Raw genomic sequence first — 22227 nt, forward strand, 5'->3', positions numbered from 1 at the left:
TATAATTTTTATGGCAGAATCCTGTAGACCTCTTTTTTTTCTATTTATCTATCAAATTTACTGATTTATTTTATTTTCCTCGAGTCGCCGTGGCGCCGTGGAGCCCCTGCGAAGTGCACACGGAGCACCGGTTGAGAACCGCGGGTCTAAAGTATAAGTATGAAATCCTCTTTGGATCTTCATATGTTAAGCCCTGGTTCTGTGAGAAGTTGTGCAAGAGTGACCTAGCTTCTGAAATTAGTCACACTTTTACCAACTATATTATAATACGAAACATTATTTTTTCATATCTGAATAATGATGTATAAAAACACAAAAAATAACAAGAATATTCCCGGCCTTGGCTCAGGGCTCTTCTTCACCTTGAGTTTTACCCGGGGCGTGTGGCCCTTGGTTTAGAATCATTGTTGTGGAAGGCAACAAAAAAGTTCCTCTCATTGGGCCGCAAAACTACTTGAGGCTAGCAACGATCTTAGTTTGCTAAATAGAAGGAAAGGAAAAAAAATGTCTATTATAACCCTGGTGCCACAAATGTGTGGTTTGTTTTTTCTCGCTGCATAATTTTTTTCTTTTTTGACCTCAAGGAGTTAAGCCTTGACTTGAAGGATTGTGTAAGTTTTGAGTTGGAAATATGGTGCCTTTGAATTTACTGTTTAGGTTCATTGAATCGTCCCGTATTTTACGGGACAGATAAATTTCCCCCTCCTCATTTTTGGTTCTTGGGAGAGGCCATTACCTCCATCCCCTCCCCCGGATCCGCACAGGAGTCGATGCAAATAACGCCTAAGCGGATATTTTCAGCTACGAATGCAGCCGAGACATACGCCATCAGTGGCAAATAAAGCTGAGGTGATATCTTCAGCTACAAACGAGGCGGACATCTTCAGACTGGAATGAAGCAGAGGCGGACGTCTTCAGGCTACAATGAAATGAAGGCGGACATCTTCAGACTGGAATGAAGCGGAGGCGGACGCCTTCAGACTAGAATGAAGCGGAGGCGGACGCCTTCAGACTAGAATGAAGCGGAGGCAGACATTGCACTAGAATGAAGCGGAGGCGGACATCTTCAGACTAGAATGAAGCGGAGGCGGACATCTTCAGACTAGAATGAATCGGAGGCGGACATCTTCATACTAGAATAAAGCGGAGGTAGACACTATCAGCTGCGAGTTAAGTGAATGCAGACATCTTCAGTTACGAATGAAGCGGAGGCAGATAATCTCAAGCTCCGGAAAAATCCCAGGCAGACACCATCAACTGCAAATGTAGAGGTGGCAGACACCATTCCGTTCGTCGAATTGTCCCGTATTTGCGGGACAGATAAATCCCCCCCCCCCATTTCTTTGCTCTTGCGAGGGGCGATCGTCCTCAACGCCTCCCTCTGGATCCACCCCCCTCCCATGGATTTATTACATAAAATTTAGCAATAAAATTCTGGACCAAAAAAAAATTGTATGTGAAGATGAATGAAGCATCATAATCTTGGTTGAAAAAAATTTCAACAAAATGAATAATTTCTTCATAAAAAGAAATAAACATTTGATGACATTTATAGTTTTTAATGCATTTTGAGATACTCAAAAATGCAAAAACATCTCGAAAATTCCAAAAAAATGAATGCTCGAGTCAGAAAAGGGGATAGGAGATACTGAAAAAAAAAAAAAAACCTACGGAATAATAGATTAGGAAAATCGCCAAAAACTGCCAAATATCGGACGAATGGCGACGATATTAATCTTCTCGTGCAATCGTTAGGGATAGGGCAACCATATCCGGCGTAGCCAGAGACTACAGGGAGAGAGAGAGAGAGAGCGAGAAAGAGCGAGACGAGCCGTGGTGTATATTCACGATCTCTCACTAAAAGCATTATAAAAAAAAAATATTTACAAAGCAGTAGTCAGTGAGAAAGCATCAACAGCAGTGGTAGTCATTGGATTTTTCCCGTTCAAAAACCCGGCATCACGTCTTGGTTCTTTTTTTTTTTTGTTTTAGTGTGGTGGTGTCCTCCGGTCAATACGTAACATATGTATCACGCTGTACACGGTATCCATGTCTCCGGTTTTGTGTTGTTTTCCCACGAAGACGCCCTCCTAATATCTCGGGAAGGAGGAGAAGCGAATAACAAAATTTTTTAGTCGTCTCTCCATGTGCTGCTGCGGGTAATTCGTAACGAGCCAGCCGCCGGCTTCTCTCTGTCTCTCGCACCGACCGAAATAATGGTGTCCGAGTTCTGTGTTTTCAGGTGGTACGGTGTCGTGCACGATTCGAATTACTTCGAGGAGAGCCTGTCCGATTGGATTAAGGATAAACCGCTGAGCATATTGCAGTTGGACCCGGCCGATCGAGCCGTGCTGAGGATAGCTGGTAAGTCTCACACATCTTTATTTCTAATCTGTGGTGCAATAACATAGAAGCTTCCGGGGTTATGATCATTATTCTGTTGTTCAATCCTAACCATGCTGTAATACTCATTCAGGGACATCTTAACAACATAATAGACCCCCCCCCCGGATAAAGTGATTTTTCTAGGGAGCCCTCCTTCCCCAGCAAGTGTAGAGGACAATAATTAGTCAAGTTCTGGGTACTCCTGAAGTACCTGCATAGCAATTTACAAACTTCTCTAGAACAGGGGTTCTTAATCTTTTGTGTTACATGCATTCGTTGTGCCAATAAGACGAAAACCGAAGACAACCATGCCCCCCCCCCCTCCCGTCAGTAAGATGCAGGCGGAGGCGTCAAAGTTGGAGTGAACTGATCTAATTTATATGCAGTGCCATCTTAATGCATGGGCCCACCCGGGCACCTCAAGAGAGGAAGGGGCATCACAAAAATCAGATCTGGTTGAAATTTTCGAAAAAATGCCTGGTAGGGCCTCAGAAAAATCGCTTGGCCCGGGGCCCATGATGCTCTGAAGACAGCCTTGTTTATATGCGTATATAGGAATTCGCATCATCATCATGCCCCACCCCCACGGAACGTTCCCAGTTCTGCCCATGCTTTAAGACGGCACTGAACTCGTGCACTGTAAGGCGCTTCATCACGTACAGGTATTGGTATTTTTCTAAGAGGACTCTCATCAAAACACAAATTCGTGCCTCCGAGTGTCGAATTGCGTTCCTTGTTCGTGTGGGGGGGGGGGGGAGACGAATTATGAGAGTTCTTAAATTGTATCAAGATTGGATAGACCAGTGTTTCTCAAAGTGTGTGTCGCCAACCTTAGTAAGGGGCGTCACGGTAAGCTGGAGATATTCGTTTGTGTGACTATGCTTTGAAGTGGTTCTTTTATAGTTTAAAATACAGTCCTAAACTATTCTGGGTTACTGCGGGTGACAAATATTTGAGAACCTCTGGCATAGACAGTAGGCTACTTCGTGCCCGAGTGGCATGGTGGTAAGATGCTCGTCTACCATCGTGAAGGTTGTTGTCAGGGTCCAGGGTTCGAACCCAAGGGAGGATATAGATAAGATATTTTCCCTAACGAACTCGAGGCGACCACCGATAGACAGCGCCTTCACTTCCAACCCATCTCACTAATGGCAGTAAATTGCAATATAGCGATATGGCCAGAGTTGGTGTTTGGTGAAGTAGTAGTAGTAGGCTACTTCAATACCTAATGCACCTCAATACCAACACGCCTAAATACTTAATACACCTAAATATTTAATAAACCTCAATACTTAGGCGAATTTATCGGTAGAGGGAAGAAGTGGGTGGTATTCCGGAGGGGCTATTTATGGAAATGGTTGGTCATGAAAGTTGGACTAGAATGGCGGAAAAGGATGACACCTCTCGTGGCCAGAATTACTAAAATTTCTATCTTTATCACTGTTAGTGAAATCACATTTTTCAGTGCATCCCCGGAATAAGTAGATCGATCTTCACAAGATAATGCCCCCTCCCCGGGACAATTTTTGCTGTCTTGAGCCCCTAATAGTTGGAAGTACCTGGCTACGAATTTTCGTATTTACTGTCGATAAATTATTGTTCCAAATTTCATTATCACGAGGTCCTGCTTTTACACTTAATTAAGGTTCCCCCGTGCCCATGCGATAAGGCTCCTTGATGAAGTAATGCTTTTTAAGGCTTTCAGGCTTAAAACACACCAGTTCAAAAATCATACCCTAGCCATAAAATTGACTCCATGTTGAGAGGAAGGATCTGTTCAAATCTGTTCACAACAGTGTTTCTCGAAGTGTGCATCGCGGCTCACATAGGGACGTCAACAAACTTTGTCAGTGGCGTCACATCCAGCTAGAAATATTGGTGTGTTCAAAGCTGCAAAAAAGAAGAAGAAGAAGAAAAAAAAAAAATATATATATATATATATATATATATATATATATATATATATCCACTAAAACCACAGGGGAAAATCTCAAATTTTTTTCCACCCGCGGCGCCCTTTACCCTGATCAACGCTTATCCGCGCTTTCCAGAGCAGTCACAAAGACTCTCTTCCAAAAACCTTTGTCGGGCCGCCTCTCCGAGACGCCCCCCTGACAAACATTGACAGTTTGAGAACCCCTCTGCACTAAACTGTTTTGGGGGAAGCCGAAGACGAACCAGGAACAAGGCAAGGGAACCGCGAGTGACAAAAGTTTGAGAACCACTGCTTTACGATGTCACCCCAGCTATCGTGGGGGCCCCAAGAGCGTGACCTTAGACGAGGTTTGACCGCATGTTCTTCTTTACCTTCTTCCATAACGATAGATATCGATTTCAAAATGCAATGGGAGAGAAAGCGGTAATTAAGCAATACATCATACATTACATTATTATTATTTTTGTTGTTCTCTTCGGAAACGTATATCCCGCAATCTTTGTGTCATTTCCGGTTATCGGCTTGTTATTGCCCCCCGTCTACGGATCGGAATCGATTGCGATTGGACCCGTAAATAATTCTGCGTTGTTTGTGTTCGATGTCAAGCCTAAAGAAAATAATTGCTCGTTTACTCGTACTGGAGCTTGTAATGATCTCTGAAATATATAGAAGAAATACTCGTTTTGTTTTTCTCTTGTGGTGTTAATGACCATCCTCTTGCTATTTCATGGAGAGGAAGAGGAAGGATTCCATTTGGTTGTCGAGGAGGAATCATTACTGGAATATGGTATAACTAAGGTTTTTTTTTTTTAAAAGCGAGAGAGATGGAGAGAAACGAACGAGATGATGATTAATGAAATGACGTAATAAGAAGAGTTCTGTGGGGAAGACCCGCAACTGCGCTGTTGGTCGGTCCATTTCTTTCTCTCTCTGTGATGGAAAACAGCTGCTGGCTGCAACTGTCGTAATAACAATCCACGTGGCTGACGGGAATCGACCGGCACTTTCTCGCTTGTGACCTCGTGATTCCGCTTCGTATCGCGAAGACTTTCAGTTTTGGGTATCAAATCGAGCTCGAATTTCCCTATAATACGTGCCCCTACCAGACGAGGGACACCTTCCATACCCAAGGCCGTCTCAGGAGCGTCATGGGTCCTCAGGTCAAGTGATTTTTCTGAGGCCCAACGAGGCAAATTTGCATGCTTACTCTCGAAAATTTCGACCAGATATCATTTTTGTGAAACCCCTCTTCTCTTGAGGCCCATGCGTGAAGACGGCACTGTCCACCCCTAAGGTTGGCAAGGCCCCCGAATCAAACATGACCAAAGCCTCATAGATAGACAGAACATTTTAAAAATTTGATACGATAATGCAGTGGTTCCCAACCTTTTTCCCTTCTCGCACTCCCTCGGATAATATGTTTTTTTATCTGTTAGAAGAATTCAGTTTTTTTTCTGTAATCGATTAGATTAATTATTCAGTAATTAATTTCTGAATTCTTTTACTTATTTATTTATACTTGTCTTTTCGGCTATAGCTAACATTTAACTCGTCAGATGATGAAGCGTCAAAATATTTAATTCATATTTTTTTTAGGAATCGAAAAATTCAATTTTCATCATTTTAATTTTCCTGAATAATTAGTCAACGTGTAATTTTTTCCCCCCATCCCGCACCCCCGGTTGGGAACCACTGCAATAGTGTTAAGAGTAGCAACCGATTCATCTTTGAATTGGATTGATAATGTGGATGCCATTGAGTTGAATAAATAAAAAATTCAATAACATTGCTGTTTATTTTTTCTGTGCATTGCATATATCCTTTCACTCTGAAAACAAATTCCAATAAGTTGTAGTATATAAAATAAAAAGTCACTAAACAGTGAAATATATTGCCCATAGGTGCCAATGCTTCCGATTTACCCGGAAGACTTCAATTTTTCAGCCTTATTAAAATCTTCCGGTAGGAAATCTAATTCTTCGGATTTTTCGTATCGTCATGGATAAATCCCTGAAAGTCCTCAAATTGTGCTCTGTTTGAATAGAAAATCCCTAAAGAAAATTCCATTCCAGTCCTTGCGATTTCAGGCTGAACCCCGTTTTCTCAGGGAAAATATGCGGAATCAGGATTTCACGTTAAGAAAAATCGGTAATTGTCACCAATTATGATGATTAAAGCAAGCAAAGTTGATAATTATTGCTAAAAAAATCAGGACAGGGAAAAATGGGTCCCGGAAAACGGGATTTATATATATATGGTCACGCTTTGAAATTTCAAAAAGTCCCCGGTTTTTCCCTTTTATTTGTTTGACATGGTTTTTTTTTTGATGCGGGATGTGTCATCACGGGATAAACTACAGATTTTTCAAGTCTGTGAATTGGCACCTGTGATTTGCCTGATTTTTATACAAATATGTGCTTGAGAGCAAAAGCATTTAAAATTCGCTCTGGTTGGCAGAGAATTTGGAACCTATATCTTCTTCATATTTAATTCATTAATTTAATATTATTTAGTGTTCGCACATCATACAAGGTAATAATTGTAAAGGGGAAAAAAATTCATGAGTTTTTCCTTCTAATTGTAAAGAAAAATAATATAAGTTGCGAGATTAAATGCTTGAGCAAACTTTATGACGCATTACTAGTTGAGGAAAACAATGGTTGACATTTTCTTGATTAAATGTAAAATTGGTGACACGTGTTGAAAAAAAGAAATTGATTCTGTAAGTAATATAAAGATACAATACATACAGTCGACGGTCGTTATAATGGCCCAGAGATGCCGCTGATGCGCTATTGCGCGATTTCGGAAAAGGGCTCATAAAAATTTAGTTCACGCGTCTCATGGGACGTGTTTTTCAGTAGAAGACAATGAAAATAAAAGAACCTGCTTATAAGTTGGTAAATTAACCTTTTTCTTCTATGAACCTTTGGATTGAGCATGGTTTTTTGAAATGAACTATTTATTTGATTCACAGGGGCACCAGTGAATGATGGGTGGCGAGGACCCCCTCTTTCGAGAGAGACCACTCAAAAAGAACCCAGATTCGACCAATCACCTGGGTCCCGGGAATTAGAGTACAACGGCATCTCTGATGATCCCATCGTCCCGTCGAAAACGGACATTATATTGGAAAGTCGTTAATAACATGTAGGTTATTAGTTACACGAAAACATTTGGGTCTTATCCTACCAGTCGTTGTAAAGAAATGCCAAATGATGTTTCGTGTGGCTCATTATGAATCTTGTCTAAGTACATCCTTCAGTTAGTGAACTGGTGAGACGTAATTCATGCCCACTTACACCTTCTCACAGTAGGATTCTACTTTCAGTTTCATGTTTTCCTTATCGTACAAATTCACTCTGATATAACCTCTTTCACTGAAAGGGGGGGGGGATGTACACCAAACAATAAAATATAATCATTAAATTTTTAATTTATGGAAAAAATTCCAAAAAATCTGTTAATAAATTTTTTTTTAAATTCATTTGATGTGCATAGATTTGCGTACAGATATTCGGCTGAATACCCAAGCATTACTCGAATGTTCAGCAAAAAAGACCGAGTAGCAGCCGAATATTCGTCCCATCTCTAATTTCAAGTTTTATACTGTTTCGGAGAACACTATCCTCTATTATATATGAAAGATAATAACTTTTTTCATGATGCTCTTGGTATGATTGAGCACTTGTCTATGGCAGGTACGGTTTATCAGGTGAATGCATAATGTATAATTACTAAATATAGTTAACTAAACTTGAAACGTTGAGAAGAAACGCGGCGGAAGCAAGAACACAATTTTTTAACTTTATGTGTCTACGTGCAAAATCTGTTAATGCCATAGACAAAGAGCTGAAACCACGTTCAATTGTAATGTTATGTATGTAATGTATTAATGTATGCCTAATCTCTTGCACAACAAAAGCATCAGCTGTCAAAACTATTTCACGTGTTTCAAGGTTTACTATGGTCAAGGAACAACGGTTTCCCCCCACTATATGTTCATATTTTTCCTATATATAGCCCTTGAAGTGATTTAGCTCTGCCACATCCCTCAAAAGCATTTATGGGCGAAACATGGTCTCAAACCGTGTATAGTTTGTGTTCCCATGTTCTCGCAGTGGTTCTCAGCAAGTCCTGTGGTGTTCTGAATGGTCACGGATGAAAAATCAAGTAAGGGCAAGCCGTGGAAGTGATTGAAAAGAAAAGACCACACAGATGGTGGAGCATTCAAGTAAAATATGGTGGGAAAAACTACTTTTTGAATTTAGTCAGCTAGAGGAAAAAGGCACCACCCAAGGGAACCATAAAAATATGTGGTTTAGGGTAATTTATCGATTTTATGTAAACTAATATAGTCGATTCCACTTATAACGTTTTCCAAAAAAACCTTCATGAAAAACGTTTTAAACGGGAAATTTTAACGAAAATTAGTTAATATATTTATCTGGGTTAAAAAGGTGAGCAGCGTATGTGTTAAAAAACCTTGCGCCAAATTATAAATATAGGCCATATCCGGAGCAATATATAGTCATATCACCTGTAAACGTTTTATAGATAAAGGGAATTGTATATTTGTTCTAATAAGGAAATAAACACGAGCCAGTGGGAGGATATGCACTTTAGCACATAGGTGATATAGCGTTTTTTTAATTAACGAGTCCAATATCCTACGTATGAGTCGTATCTCAAGGTACCTTACTCTAGTCATCAGTACTGAGGGTTGAGTGATGTCGGCAAATTATTAATAGCGTTATGAGCTCATATATTGATTTCATAGTTATCGTACGCCGTCTATGACCTCCAGTATGGTGACGACTAGTGCCGTCACAATATGACTCATTATTGTGACAGTGTTTTGATTTCGTTGTCATGGGTACTATCAATCATTTAAATGCTCCAATATGAAGTTTGTAAACGCAGAGGTGTGACTAGTACACCCCCTCAAGTTATTCTGCCTCATGCAATATAGGTGCTGCCCTGGTTTTGGTGGGGAGGACACCCAAATGTATGATTTTGTGTGGGAAATTCGTCACCTATTATGAATCTTTTTTTTTTACTTGTCGCCAAAATGGGCATATTGATGTTCTTGGGCTTCCTCCTAACTGAAAATGCCTGCCACATACAAATTCTCATGCTTACTCTCGGAAATTAAATTATAGTTCCGAATTTCATCACCACGGGGCCTCCGGACGAAGCAGCATATAAAGAGAACACTTAAATCATAGTTTCCTGAACTTTTTGTTCCATCTCTCCCCCTTCCTCAGAAATTTTTTCTTTCATCGCCCCCTGACTCAAGCGAACCCATAAGCTCCTATGTTGTACTCGTAGGTTCTATCGTCCCCCCCCCCCCCGGACCGTTACATCGCCCACTTTGGGAAGCACTGACTTAAATGATTCTCGGCACATTTCCATTTTACTTGAATGACCTTCAACGCCACTTTTCCATATCACTTAAGTGGGCCCGTGACACTTTTTCAAACCAATTAAGCCCCCAAAGCAGAATGTGTCAAAATCTGCGACGTACGTCGCAGAACAATTAGCGCTGCTGCAGAAGAGTTCCGAAGAATTTTAAGAAAAAGTGCACAAAACACCATTACATGTATGAGTTACTTACCCCGACCCGGCGAAACCATTACATGTATGGGGATTTTTACCGCAGAACATTTCCAGTCAGCCGAGGGCTCGTCGCAGAACAGTGCTAAACATTCTGCTTTGGGGCAATTAAGTAGCGCGCACTGTCTAAAAGATTGAGCACCCTTGCTCTAATCCTTCACGGCTTTCAGTGCAACCCCCTCTTCACCACTTGTCGTAGCTATCTCTTCATTTGTTTTTCACTCGTGACCCCCCCCCTTCCATAATATCCTAGGACGGCAAAAGTGGAGGCATATCGCCCCAGGTTGAGAAACACTGATCTAGATTAAATGATCATCATTGATCACCAAGAGGGACCCGATGATCCGTTTTAGTACCAAAATAAATGCGATAGACAAACTATATAAGGCTTGAATTAAGCGAAAGAGCACCTGCCTTGAGTAAATTCCTCCTGTGCGAGACTGGTTACAAAAGTTTTCTCGGAAAAACAGCATACGCAAAAGCAGATGCAAGTTTGATCTATGTAATGTGCTTCACATCACTCTGGGAATCGTGATACTTGGATGTAATACTGTGTGCTGAGTTATGTTGAGTTTTCCCATCTTTTTTCTTCTTGGAATTCCTTCGTGAAAGAATTTCGTTGGAAACAAATGGTTGTGGGTGGCGTCTGTGTGTTGAAATAACCGAGGACGTATTTTATTGCACACACGACATTTTTCTCTCTTTTTCTTTTACCTGGGACATGATTTCATGACGTGGAGCTTGAACGCAGATATGAATAATTATGGTGCAGTTCGTGGTACTGAATTTTTCGAATGAATTTCGGCTCTAGGAAAGAGAGTTCTCGGTAATCCCTATGTCAGTTACATTTGACTGAGGAAAGATGGAATCATTTCCCACACAGGTAGGCTTCACAAAAGTTTCAGAATCATTGGCCTCTCCCATGGTTCCCAAATGTTTCGTTCCATCGCCCCCCTTGAGAAAATGTCTCTTCTCACTGCCCTTAAATTCAAGCCAACCCATAGGATTCTGTACTAAACCCAAAGCTTGTATCGTCCCTCGGACCCTTCCATCGCCCTGGTCTAGATAATTCACCAAACCTCCCTATCGAAAACGCATTGGTATTCACCAATACATACAGGAAAAACTCCATTTTCCACGCTCTCCATAAAACGCAGCGTAGTATCCCGAAATCCATAACGATACTCCCACTTTCTAGACATAGCTCTTCCTCAGTCTCCACTGAGCTCTTTTTCCTCTCCATATAAAAACCGCTCCATTTTTTTTTTATAAGAATCATATAAATGAGATGGTGCACCCCTCGCGCTACTATTTATCGATCGCCATAAAAAAAAAGGCAGACATGCAAATCCTATCTCCCCCCCTCCCTCCAGTTCATTTATACATTCTTGGCTGATATAAAAAGAATGGTAGGTTGGGGAGTATATCCATGACCACCATTACTCTCTCATGGTATGTCTGTGGGAGAATAGAAAAATGGAAGGCAGTAGCTTCGGGAACCAATAAGGCGATTCGCAGGGGTAGTGGGGGGGGGGGGAACGCAGAAGCTGAAGTGTTCAAGCCTACTGCACTAGAGGGGGGGAAATGAATAAAAGATCGTGGCAAGAAGAAATCCCTGAAGGGAATGCACACGATAAATGCGACATGAACGTTTTCTATCACGTACGAGAGTGTGTAAGTGAAGATTCCTTCTCCCCCCCCCGTACCACGATGAGGTATTCGATTTTTCTTTCCCAAAGAAGTGACGAGAGTAGTACGGTACTGAAATTTCTGTGGGTATTAGATATTTGGCATCACGATCAATATGCAGCGTTGATATTGCGCCACCTCCTTAAACATTAGCGCACAGACGGATTTACGATTTTGTCGCATGTGACCTTTTTAAATTTTGCCGCCCTTCTACCATTCTTTTCTGATTGTAATGACCACTGTTTCCACAAATTTGCCACTCTGAGTTATACCTGTCCCCCCCCCCCCCGTACATATATTTGTCTCAAGTCACTTTTTTATCCACTCACACTTTTATTAATCATCCCTCTAGATCACTTATCGTCCCTCGCTCACTAGGTAGCTCTTTTGGCCCTTCCCATGTTTACACACTCTCTAGGTCACTCACTTACTTGGCCCCTCGCTCTCTAGTTCAGTGGTGCGCAAACAGATTCTCCAAAATAAAAACTTCCAAATGAGAAATTCATTTTTATTTAGAAATACACCAAAACTAAAGAATGTCTCTATTCATCTGGGATAATTACTGTGCATCATACAATGTATTTTTATCAAATTCTACTTGTACAATAATAATCAGTATCACCGTCATTCCAGAATCACGAATGTGCAATGTCCTTGCAAAAAAGAACGTGGGAAATGACGTTAGAATGTTAACTCTACCCATGATTCTCTATGTTAGTTATTTTCCTAAAATGTTTTGTAACGTGTGTTTCAATAGGGGATACACATTCGAGTTTTAGGCACAACTTGGATAGCAAAACAGGGTTTTGTTACCAACCCCCCCCCCCCCCGTAAATACGTTTCTGTATATAGGCAAAGATTTATAATTCTTCGCCAACGGTCCTCTAAACATCGATCATATTTTCTTCTTGTGGGCACCCTTGTTTCATCCGGGGCCCTTCGAAATTGGCATTGGTTTTCAAAATTCTCTATGTTTGGCTACTAAATTGAAGCTGAAATACCACTGAACTCTAATTTACCTGGATACCGGACGGGGCTGGCGGAGCTCTAGCCCTGGGGCTCGGGACAATTCTCAACGTTTTTTGCTTTTTCACGCTATAAAGTAGCTATAGAAGGGCCCGCGAAAGGTTCCAGCGTAGTGGCCCTACTCCAGGATGTGAGGGCCATGGTGCCGGGAACCCAAGGGATTGGCAAAATCTGGGGTCCTTTCTGAGCTAAAATGGGTCCTTCTAAAAAAAAAATAATTAAAGTATGCCCCCCCCCTCACCCCCACGCAATAACATCAAATCTGAACGAGAGAACCTAATTTTTATGCGTCCTTTTCCGAAATTCCGGGTATTTGGCGCGCAACAGCGGCATTTCTGCTGTAGTCTGCGTCGAAGACTTCGGAATTTATGTAAGGGGCCGTTCAAGTATTACGTCATCATCGATGGGGGGGGGGGGAAGAAGGGGGTTTCCGATTTGCTGACTTTTGACGACTGGGGGGGGGGGGTGTTTGGATAATGCTTACGTCATAAACCACCCTTTATGGAAAATATGAGTTAGGATTCGGAGGGGCAGAGCTGATGACGAAATTTTGCTGACAAGGGGGGGGGGGTCAAAAATGGCTAAAAATTTGCTTACGTAATACGTGAACGGCCCCTAACCATTTCAACAGCATGGAAAAAAGTCATCAAAGTGCAAAAAAAATATCTTATTATCATGGCTCCTAGGATATACAGGGTGACCCATAGATTTGTAAATAGTATATTTGAATGCGGTGCGCAAAAAATTTATTCTAACTAATGGGGATTTTTTTTTTCGGTACAGAAAATGGCTAGCTCAAATTTTTGTCGATAGATGGCGCTGCACGAAAGCGGATCACATTATTGGACCCGAACCTTTCTTCGATTTCCTCTGTGTCCGTATTGTTTGTAAAGCTTCATCCGGCGATTCGTGGCTGATTTGAAACAACTTCGCCAATAGCGCTTTATCCGTCAATGTCAACCGTGCCAGTAACAGAGAAATTCAGATATAAACTGTTAATCGTACAGTACACCTTGCAATATATATAGGACTTTAATTTACATATTTTCAGTGATTTGCTTTCGCGTTCAACGCCTTCTATCCACGAAAAATTTAACTAATCTTATTTGTGATCCAAGGAAATGATTAATTAAAATAATAATTAGAAGAAGAAAAGTATCGAGTTTCTTCTTGACAGGTGGGGGCGGGGGCTACACTATTTCCGTCTCCTCTCACTTGGTACAAGTACATGACTACCTTACCTTTGGCCAAGCGGAAATAGTCTATAAATAGTTAAAGTAAATTTCTTTTTTGTTTCCGTCAACTGATCTTTGTCGATGGCTGACTAAAAACGGCACGTTTACTTCATTTCATGTTTGCTTTTGGGGCGAAACAGTAGCAGAAGCTGCCACAATGCTTGTACCCTGAGCGGAACGCTCTCTGGCCTTCACATCGCCCGGTTCTTTCAGCATACTCGCACCCCTTGGAGTAACCAGCTTATATATCCCATGGAGACAGAGCGGGAGTATGTTTGGTGATGGTGCCCGAGTGACAAATAGGTGATCTTATTGTATATTTGTTTTATGGATGGGTTTTTGCGGACCAAACGTGACGACTTGTCATTTGCGGATCAAACGTGGGATCCTCGCATCGTTCAAGAACAGACGGAAAAATTCGGAATCTAATCATATGCTACGTATGGATAATACCTTCTTTCTTCCAGGGGTGTATTTACGGGGGGGGGGGGGTTGATTAAGTCAGTCAATGACCAGAACGATGACCTAGAGAGTTTGTAATCATGTGTGGGGATCAGAAGATCGACCATGAGGGCAAAGATCAGGTCAGTGAGTGGCCAAATGAATTAATTGAAGATGGAGGCATATTTACAATCAGGGAGGCAATTCCCCTCTTCCGCGAAAACCCTGATTGTCGCCCTGTTTACAAGGGTGGGGGCTAAATGGGCCCAGGGCTGCAATCTGCAAATTTGTGGAATGATTGGTCAAGAAAATCCTACTAGAATTTGAGCAGGGCGGCAAAATTTGTGGCCTATACAAATTTTGCCACAATTCATTCATCCATTCATGTCATATATATATAGCCCTCTGGTGGCTCGTCGTCCATGAGCTATTAGCTGATCGGCTTCACCGTCCATTGCACAGTTCCGTTCGGCATATATACGCTCTAGCGAAGGGAAAATCTCTATCTCCTCTGTAGCTTAGTGGTCAGAGCACTCGTCCGGCAATCGAGGGGCCCGGGTTCGACTCCCGGTAGAGGCAGAAATGAGTTTTTTCCTTCCTTGAAAAATTAACATCTCAAATAATAAATATCTTCACAACATCCAGTCTTCTGTATATCTTGCATTCTAGTCTAGTTTCCTTGACTACTTATTTCCCCCAAAAAATTAGCCGCAGGACTATAGCCTGCTAAGCGTCCCCCCCCCCCCCAGCTCTGCTATACCGTAAACATGTCTGTGTGTGACTATTTTCCGGTCGTTCACATGCTTTCACACCCTCCTCTAGGTCAGAGTTTCTCAACGTGTAGTCCGCGACGATGGACGGAAGCTGGTCCGCAGGCAGACTTGATAATTTAATTCTGAATGAAAAAAAATTATTAAACAATTGTGATTGATGTTAGTAATAATGGTATGGGCTCAAATAAAAATTACACCTTTATACTTAGGTTCACCATACATCGTCGAGGAAAATGCTACCCTAAATACGAGATGTCCCTAAATTTTGCCAAAATAAGCAATTCATTGCCTTGAATGCAATTCGGTAGTTACTATTGCTAAAATTGCTTAAGGGTAGGAAAATAAAGGACTTCTACAAATCGCATTAAAAGAAAGTGTTTCACGAAACATATATATTGAAATCATCAGATGACCATATTTCATTGAGAAAAAGACTTAAAGCAAACTGTCATCTTAAATAGGATAAAATACGGGACTTTTCGCCAAATGTGATCAAATGCGTTGGCAGAATTAGCAATCATCAATTGTTATTAAAATTGCTGTAAATTGTGGATAAAAAAAAAAAAAAAAGTTTTGTCAAATTGGCGTTGAACCTGACAAACATCTGAAATGAATATTTATATTTTATGACATAATCATCATAATACAGCTTATATATTATGGTAACACTTGGTATTCACGACTTTAGTAAATATTCAAAAACCAAATAGACTTAGAAAACGGGAAAAATATATAACAAAAATCAAAACAACCAAAATTACAGGAATGTCCCGTAATACGGGTCATATGCGGTCCGTCAATTTGTTTCAAACATTTTACTAGTCTGTGGGCTCAGAAAGGTTGAGAAACGCTGCTCTAGGTCACTGTTTTCTTACTCGCTCCCAGGACCATCATTTCAACTTTTTCCGGGGGGCAAAGAACATGTACTCAATGTTTCTATATACATATACCATTTCTAGTGTATTTCCCAACGAATGATCCCCCCCCCCTAAATGACGGGCTTGCTTGCTCACCACGTCATTCTTTTGGTCACTCACATACTTTCCACATTCACTAGGTTAGTCATCCCAGTGGTCTGGATTTTTTCTAAACGCGATATCGTTAAAATTCGTAACAAAAATCCCCTTTGCAGCAAGTATCAGCAACAAGAAAGTTTTCTTATTTAAAAGCTCTCCGGGAGCTAATGAATGAGTGTCTGCGGTCTGAGCAATCTAAGTGCGTATATGGTGGTGTGCGTGAATTAGTGCCGCCTTGAAGTTGTTAACCACAAAAAACCAACTTCAGTCGACCGCCACTGTGGCGTATGGAACCCCGGGTTGCGAGTCCGTTACTATGACCACTCGACCACCATAGTTGCTCGTGACGTCACTGGAGGTCATCACTTTAGCCATTTAAGATATAGCAGGCCGACGCAATGGCTATTAGGTGAGATGACCTTCAGTGATGTCACGAGTTTGCACGGAGGCCTTCTGCTGTAGATGGTGTTGGTTTATCTCGGTGTTTCTGAAACTTTTGTCACCCACGACTTCCTTGCCCTAGCCACTTTTATCTTCCGCTTCCTTAGGATAAGCCTTAAGAACCGCTCCAACGACCGAACACGATTGCATCAGTACGCCAACACCACCTTACAGAACAAGGCCTCCTCCTCACGAAGTTTGTGACGTCACTGAAGGCGGCCATTTCTCCTATCGCCATTGGATGTAACTGCAAAAAAAAGGTAGAGATATCGCATGCATCGCCCTGCTATATCCAATGGCAATAGATGAAATGGCCTTCTCAAGTGACGTCACAAGCTTCGTGCGGAGACATCGTTCTCGGGTCATTCAAGTATTACGTAAGCATCGGGGGGAAAGGGGTTTCGGATTTGCTGACTTGATGACAAAGGGGGGGGGGTTGAAGGTTGCTTACGTCATCAACCACCCCTTTTTGAAGATGTGAAATATTCTAAGCATGGCCCCCACATCCTGTAGCGGGGCCCCTAGGCTGGGATCTTTTGCGGGAGCCTCGGTCAGACTTTTAACGGGCCCCCTACTGTAGCTAATTTATAGCATGAAAAAGCAAAAAATGATAATAATCGTCCCGGGCCCTGTCAGCCCCCCCCCCCTCCATGTGGGGGCCATGATTCTAAGCTGCTGACGAAATTTTCCTGACGGGGAGGGGGGGGGATGTCAGTGTTTCGCTGACTTTTGCTGACAAGGGGGGGGGGTCAAAAATGCCTGATAATCTGCTTACGTTACACTTGAATGGGTCCTCTGTAGAAGGTGTTGCTGACGCACCTAAGAGTCGCGTCACGCACTTTGGGGCCGTTCAAGTATTACGTCATCATCGATGGGGGGGGGGGTTTCCGATTTGCTGACTTTTGATGACAAGGGGGAGGGGGGGTTTGGATAATGCTTACGTCATCAATCACCCTTTATGAAAATATGAGTTGGATTCAGAGGGGCAGAGCTGATGACGAAATTTTGCTGACAAGGGGAGGGGGAGGGGGTCAAAAATGGCCAAAAATTTGCTTACGTAATACTTGAACGGCCCCTTTGATGCACACCAGCCTATCGGGTTAGACATCCATGATCCGCAAGGGATCAAAATAGAATCGTTTCCGATTAAAGGCACGTAAAAACCCCGGGTTTATCTTGGAAGGAATTTGTACTATTTTTGTTTCCCCTTCAGTTTCTCTGGGTTAGTGAAGTGATCATCGATGATCGTATTTTGTCCCTTCCGTGACTAATGAATTCTCGCATTTGCCGAATCTCGTTTTTATTTTGTCTTTTCCGGGTGATGCGCTAGGGGCTGCTACAACAGCAACAAGTGGTGCGACTCTGCGCGCGGTCGTGCGTGATATTGCGTCGGGGGTTTCGTACTTACCTTGCCTTATATACATACAAGTATGTGTGACTGCATATATACGTCGTTGGTGTGTGTGTGTTGTTTTTTTATACATGCCATGATTCTCACCAAGGTCGGCATTCTGCATGGAATGTCATAATGGTGTGACTTTCCGGCCACCCGTAAAACTGAAAATAACAAAAGAAGAGTGGAAAGCAGGCTGGTGTGTGTGTGTGGTGCTTTCTACTCTCAGGAAACGATTTATTATTTTCGCGTTGCATCTTCTTATTTCCCATGGGATGAAACGAAATTTATTTCCCGTGGCGAATTGGAGCGGGCGCATTAAAATGACATTATTATGGATATAGGTTAACAGTATCGGGGGGTGGAAACTTTGATGTGAAAGTGGTTATGGAAACTGTCGTTTTTGTGTGGGACAAGTAGATATGCTCCAACATCAATTAGTAGTCAACATGAATAGTCTTCCAAACTTTTTGTTCCATCGCCCCCTTCATCAGAAACTTTTTCCTCTCATCGCCACCCAACTGAAATAAACCCATAGGATCCTATGTTAAATCAGTAGGTTCTATCGCCCCCTTGGACCATTCCATCGCCCACTTTGGGAAACACTGAATTAGTGGATGGTTTGATGTCATAATCGATCCCTATGATTCGGGGTCATCACCATGTTGGCGTATTTTTTTGTGTGATAATTATGGTCATTTATAATTAGCCACAGCTAACCATAATTATTATGGTTAGCTGTGGAAATCCGAACGATCAAAAGAATTTGAATGTCGATATCTTAATGATCCACATACAGCAGCCGGCCAAAGCTCGAAATTCGGACATTGGTTGGATCAACTGGGCCAGCCAGTTCGCTAACTGGCCAACTTCAGGCTTTGGCAAAAGTAACAACATATTGCCTGCATTATGTTCGTACCCTTACCCCATAAGGGCGATTTTGCCCACTTTGGGAAACACTGCCATACACCTGAAACCACGTTTAGTTGTAAGGTTAGGAATTTCTTAGGAAAGGATGACGTCACTCTCCGTTACCATACGAAGGTTTTTAACAACTGGCTGTTGAGGAGATATATTTTTGGAAAGAGAAAATTCAACTGCCCCTGTGTGGAATCGAACTCACGCCCTTTCACTTTCCGGGTGAACGCGCTAGACCACTAGACTACAGAGGCAACGGATCTCTCAATCTTTCTTTGGAGCTCGTGTGCACTGAACGGGACCGTACATGGACGGTCGGACCTAACTCGGAGAGTGGCATCATCCCCGTAAGTCACCATCTGGTGGCACTGTCAGAAATTGTCAGCTTTGGCATTAGGTCTGACCGTCCACCACGAACTCCAAAGAAAGATTGAGAGATTCGTTGCCTCTGTAGTCTAGTGGTCTAGCGCGTTCACCCGGAAAGTGAAAGGGCGTGAGTTCGATTCCCCGAGGAAGGCTGTTGAATTTTCTTTCTTTCCAAAATATATCATCGCATCATCCAGGCTGTTGAAAACCTTTGTATGGATAGCGGACAGGATTGTGACATCATCCTCGGACGAGGCACCTCTCCTGGGTTGATGCTTTTAATTTCGGCAATTACGAGATGTCTCGCCTCCTTAAAGCTCTTGTTTCGGCAATGCCTAGTCCAGAGATCTCTGTAAAGCCGGCTTTTATTTACGCTCCAGGCCAATTTCTTAGGAGCCAACCTGGCATTTTGGTTGAGAAAAACGGTCCTAAATAATGTTTTCTTTTACTTATCCCTCGTTGAAAGATGCAGCGTAATGAAGTCAGAAAAAGTTTTGCGTCGCCCTGCGACTCCAATTTAGCGACCACATTTAAAAAATTTAGACGCGAATACCGATTTTCTAGTCGCCAACTTTTCAATGCCAAAATTAACTTTTTGTAACTGTGTGCCCAAATACCAGATTAGAAAGTTGATGCCCTGTCTCTCCTTATGCCAACAGAAAAAGTTCCACGTTCCTAAGTGCAATATTCACTGAGATATTACACTTAGAAATGCAGACTGTGAATGGAAACTTTACTTGCCTTTCAAAATTTTTTTGGCTGTGAATAGGAATTGTACTTGCCTTTGACAACAATATCCCGTATTTTTTGCCTGTCCCGTAACTAGCCATTCCTATACCCTGTGCAATAATTTGCATTTAGGCCCCTTCTGGTCCATTCTTGGGCCCAGAATAGCTCATTTAGCCCGATTCTGAACCTCCCTTCCCAAGTGGGCCCTGTGCGGATGCACCTGTAGCACCTTCCTAGTTACGGCACTGCCTGTACAATCAATATTTCAGTAATGGAATAAATTTTCATTCAATTACAATTAAGTTGTTAGTTGGACCATTTTTCCCCATCGTCGCGTACGACTGGTTGAGAAACGCTGCCTTAGAACATTAGATTTCCGTATATTTCACTCTTTTCTGCCTCACATGGTGGCAGGGCCGTCTCAAGAGCATCATAGGCCCCCAAGGCGAAATTATTTTTCCTATGCCTCCCACCTTGTTAGAAATGCCGGTGACTACAGATTTGCATGATTACTCTCAAAATTTTTTAATCGGATCTAATTTCCACGAGGGCCCTCTCTCTGCACTTGAGGCCCCCAGGCCGTGCCCTAGTGGGCCATCGCGTTAAGACGGCACTGTATGGTGGCGGTGGTCTATAAGGGAGTTCAATCCCTTCTGATGAATGAATAAATAAATAAATAAAAAAAGTCGAGCAAGAGCGGCAGATGGTGAAGCAGCTTCCTTCCATCACCTGCTAGTCGAAACGCAGACCTTCAATAATAAAGAAGAGGTGATGCAGGGCAGAACACACATGCACGGCAGAGCACAATGGGAGCAGCAACAACAACATGGACACCGCCGTCTGCTCGTGAATGTTTAACGAGTCGTAACAAAGCAATAGCCGTTAAATGTTCGTCTTTTTGCATCAAGGGGATTCGTATGCATATGCAACGTATGACCCAATCTCACATGTTCATCCAATGCCAGTTTTTTCATTCTATGAATGACCTTCACGCATGTGTTTCATGTCGCGTTCGTTGTTCGACACAAATATTCGTATTTGGTCGTCCCGAACATTCTTAGCATTTTGTGGCCGGAGAAAAAACGCTTTCTTCTCACAACTTCATCATTTCGGAATTCAATCCTTTTAGAAATTGGGAAGCAGAAAAGTAATCAATATGCTGCTTTTGATACGAGTAGCTTACGCCAGCGACGCCTTTACTGGGCCTCAATGAATGAACGCCAGAACTCTGCCCCCGGAGAGCCTTTAGCCCGTTGCCGAGAGATCTCTTCTAGCCCCCATCTTTGTGGCATAGTCTGTCAGACCAGACATGACCCGACCCGGGCTCTGTCCCTTCCGGGATGTAAACCTTTTACCCGTGTGGGTTGGATCGTGCTGAGGAGTTGTGGCATAATCTTTAACAGTGTGTGTATGTACCTAACAGTCTGAGTGCTGTCTGATTTTTCAGTGCTGCCTCTATATTTCAGAAGTGAAGTGTAATGATTGAATATTTGTTGGGTAGCGTTTGTAGACCTGTTACTCTCTGTGGCGAGACTTTGTAACGGGGGAAGATCGGCTAGCACTCGCGCCTCGAAATTGGGAACCACAGAAAAGCATCTTCAAAAGCGTGTCGGTGGGGTTCGAACCTGGGGAGTAGTGAAAAAGCATCGCTAGGACCCAGGTTCGAACCCCATTCGAGCGAAAATAATCGCTGGGCCCATTCACGGGGTTAGAGGATATTAACAGTGTAATTTCAAAATATCTCAGAGCCATTTAATTAAGAACAAATTCGGTGGAAACAGAGTAAGTAATAATACACAAGAATAACGGCCCCACCCTTTCATAAGTCTAAATCGTCCCCCCCCCACCCCGCCTAAAAGTCCATTTCTTAAGTAATCCGAGTTGGCCTCGGTCCTGCTTACCTCGGATTATCGAGAAACAACAGAGTATGCGGTATTTCTGCGGCTCGTGGTGCAGAAACTTGTGACTGTATGACCTGCATTTCCCTGAACACTCTCGTAATTTTGACCGTCCCAATTCTTTTTTATAAAACTTGATTATGTCAATTAAGGCTGGTATTACACTACAAAAGTTTCCTAAAAGTCCTTTTATAAAACTTGAAAAATTCAACCAATAAGATTATCGGTTGCATTTGCTCGAATTTAACCTATGAGCTTTATTGGTAGTTTTTTTTTAGTTTTATAAAAGGGATTTTATCAAACTTTTATAGTGTAATACCAGCCTTAGATTATCACATATTCATATAAATTTATTTGTCACATAT

General features: G+C 42.2%; 1 protein-coding gene and 1 non-coding gene across 3 annotated transcripts in view; both read left to right on the forward strand.

Moving 5' to 3' along the window:
• The first annotated feature begins 1889 nt into the window (after positions 1-1889).
• Positions 1890-22227, forward strand: part of shot (dystonin-like protein short stop) — a 278055-nt gene continuing 257717 nt past the window's right edge. Inside the window, exon 1 of one of the 2 annotated variants that reach the window (XM_089255090.1) lies at positions 1890-2364. In XM_089255090.1, coding sequence (XP_089111216.1) covers positions 2217-2364 — 148 coding nt within the window. In that variant the 5' untranslated portion in view covers positions 1890-2216. The remainder of the gene's footprint in view (positions 2365-22227) is intronic. The other variant, XM_089255094.1, reaches the window with a different exon arrangement.
• Positions 14836-14907, forward strand: TRNAA-GGC (transfer RNA alanine (anticodon GGC)). The gene has a single exon. It is a non-coding gene; the product is annotated as a tRNA-Ala (tRNA).

The sequence above is a fragment of the Pholcus phalangioides genome, unplaced genomic scaffold (assembly GCF_987345545.1).
Source record: "Pholcus phalangioides strain wild (caught in Gottingen) unplaced genomic scaffold, Ppha-v1.0 ptg000042l_1, whole genome shotgun sequence".
Classification (NCBI taxonomy): domain Eukaryota; kingdom Metazoa; phylum Arthropoda; class Arachnida; order Araneae; family Pholcidae; genus Pholcus; species Pholcus phalangioides.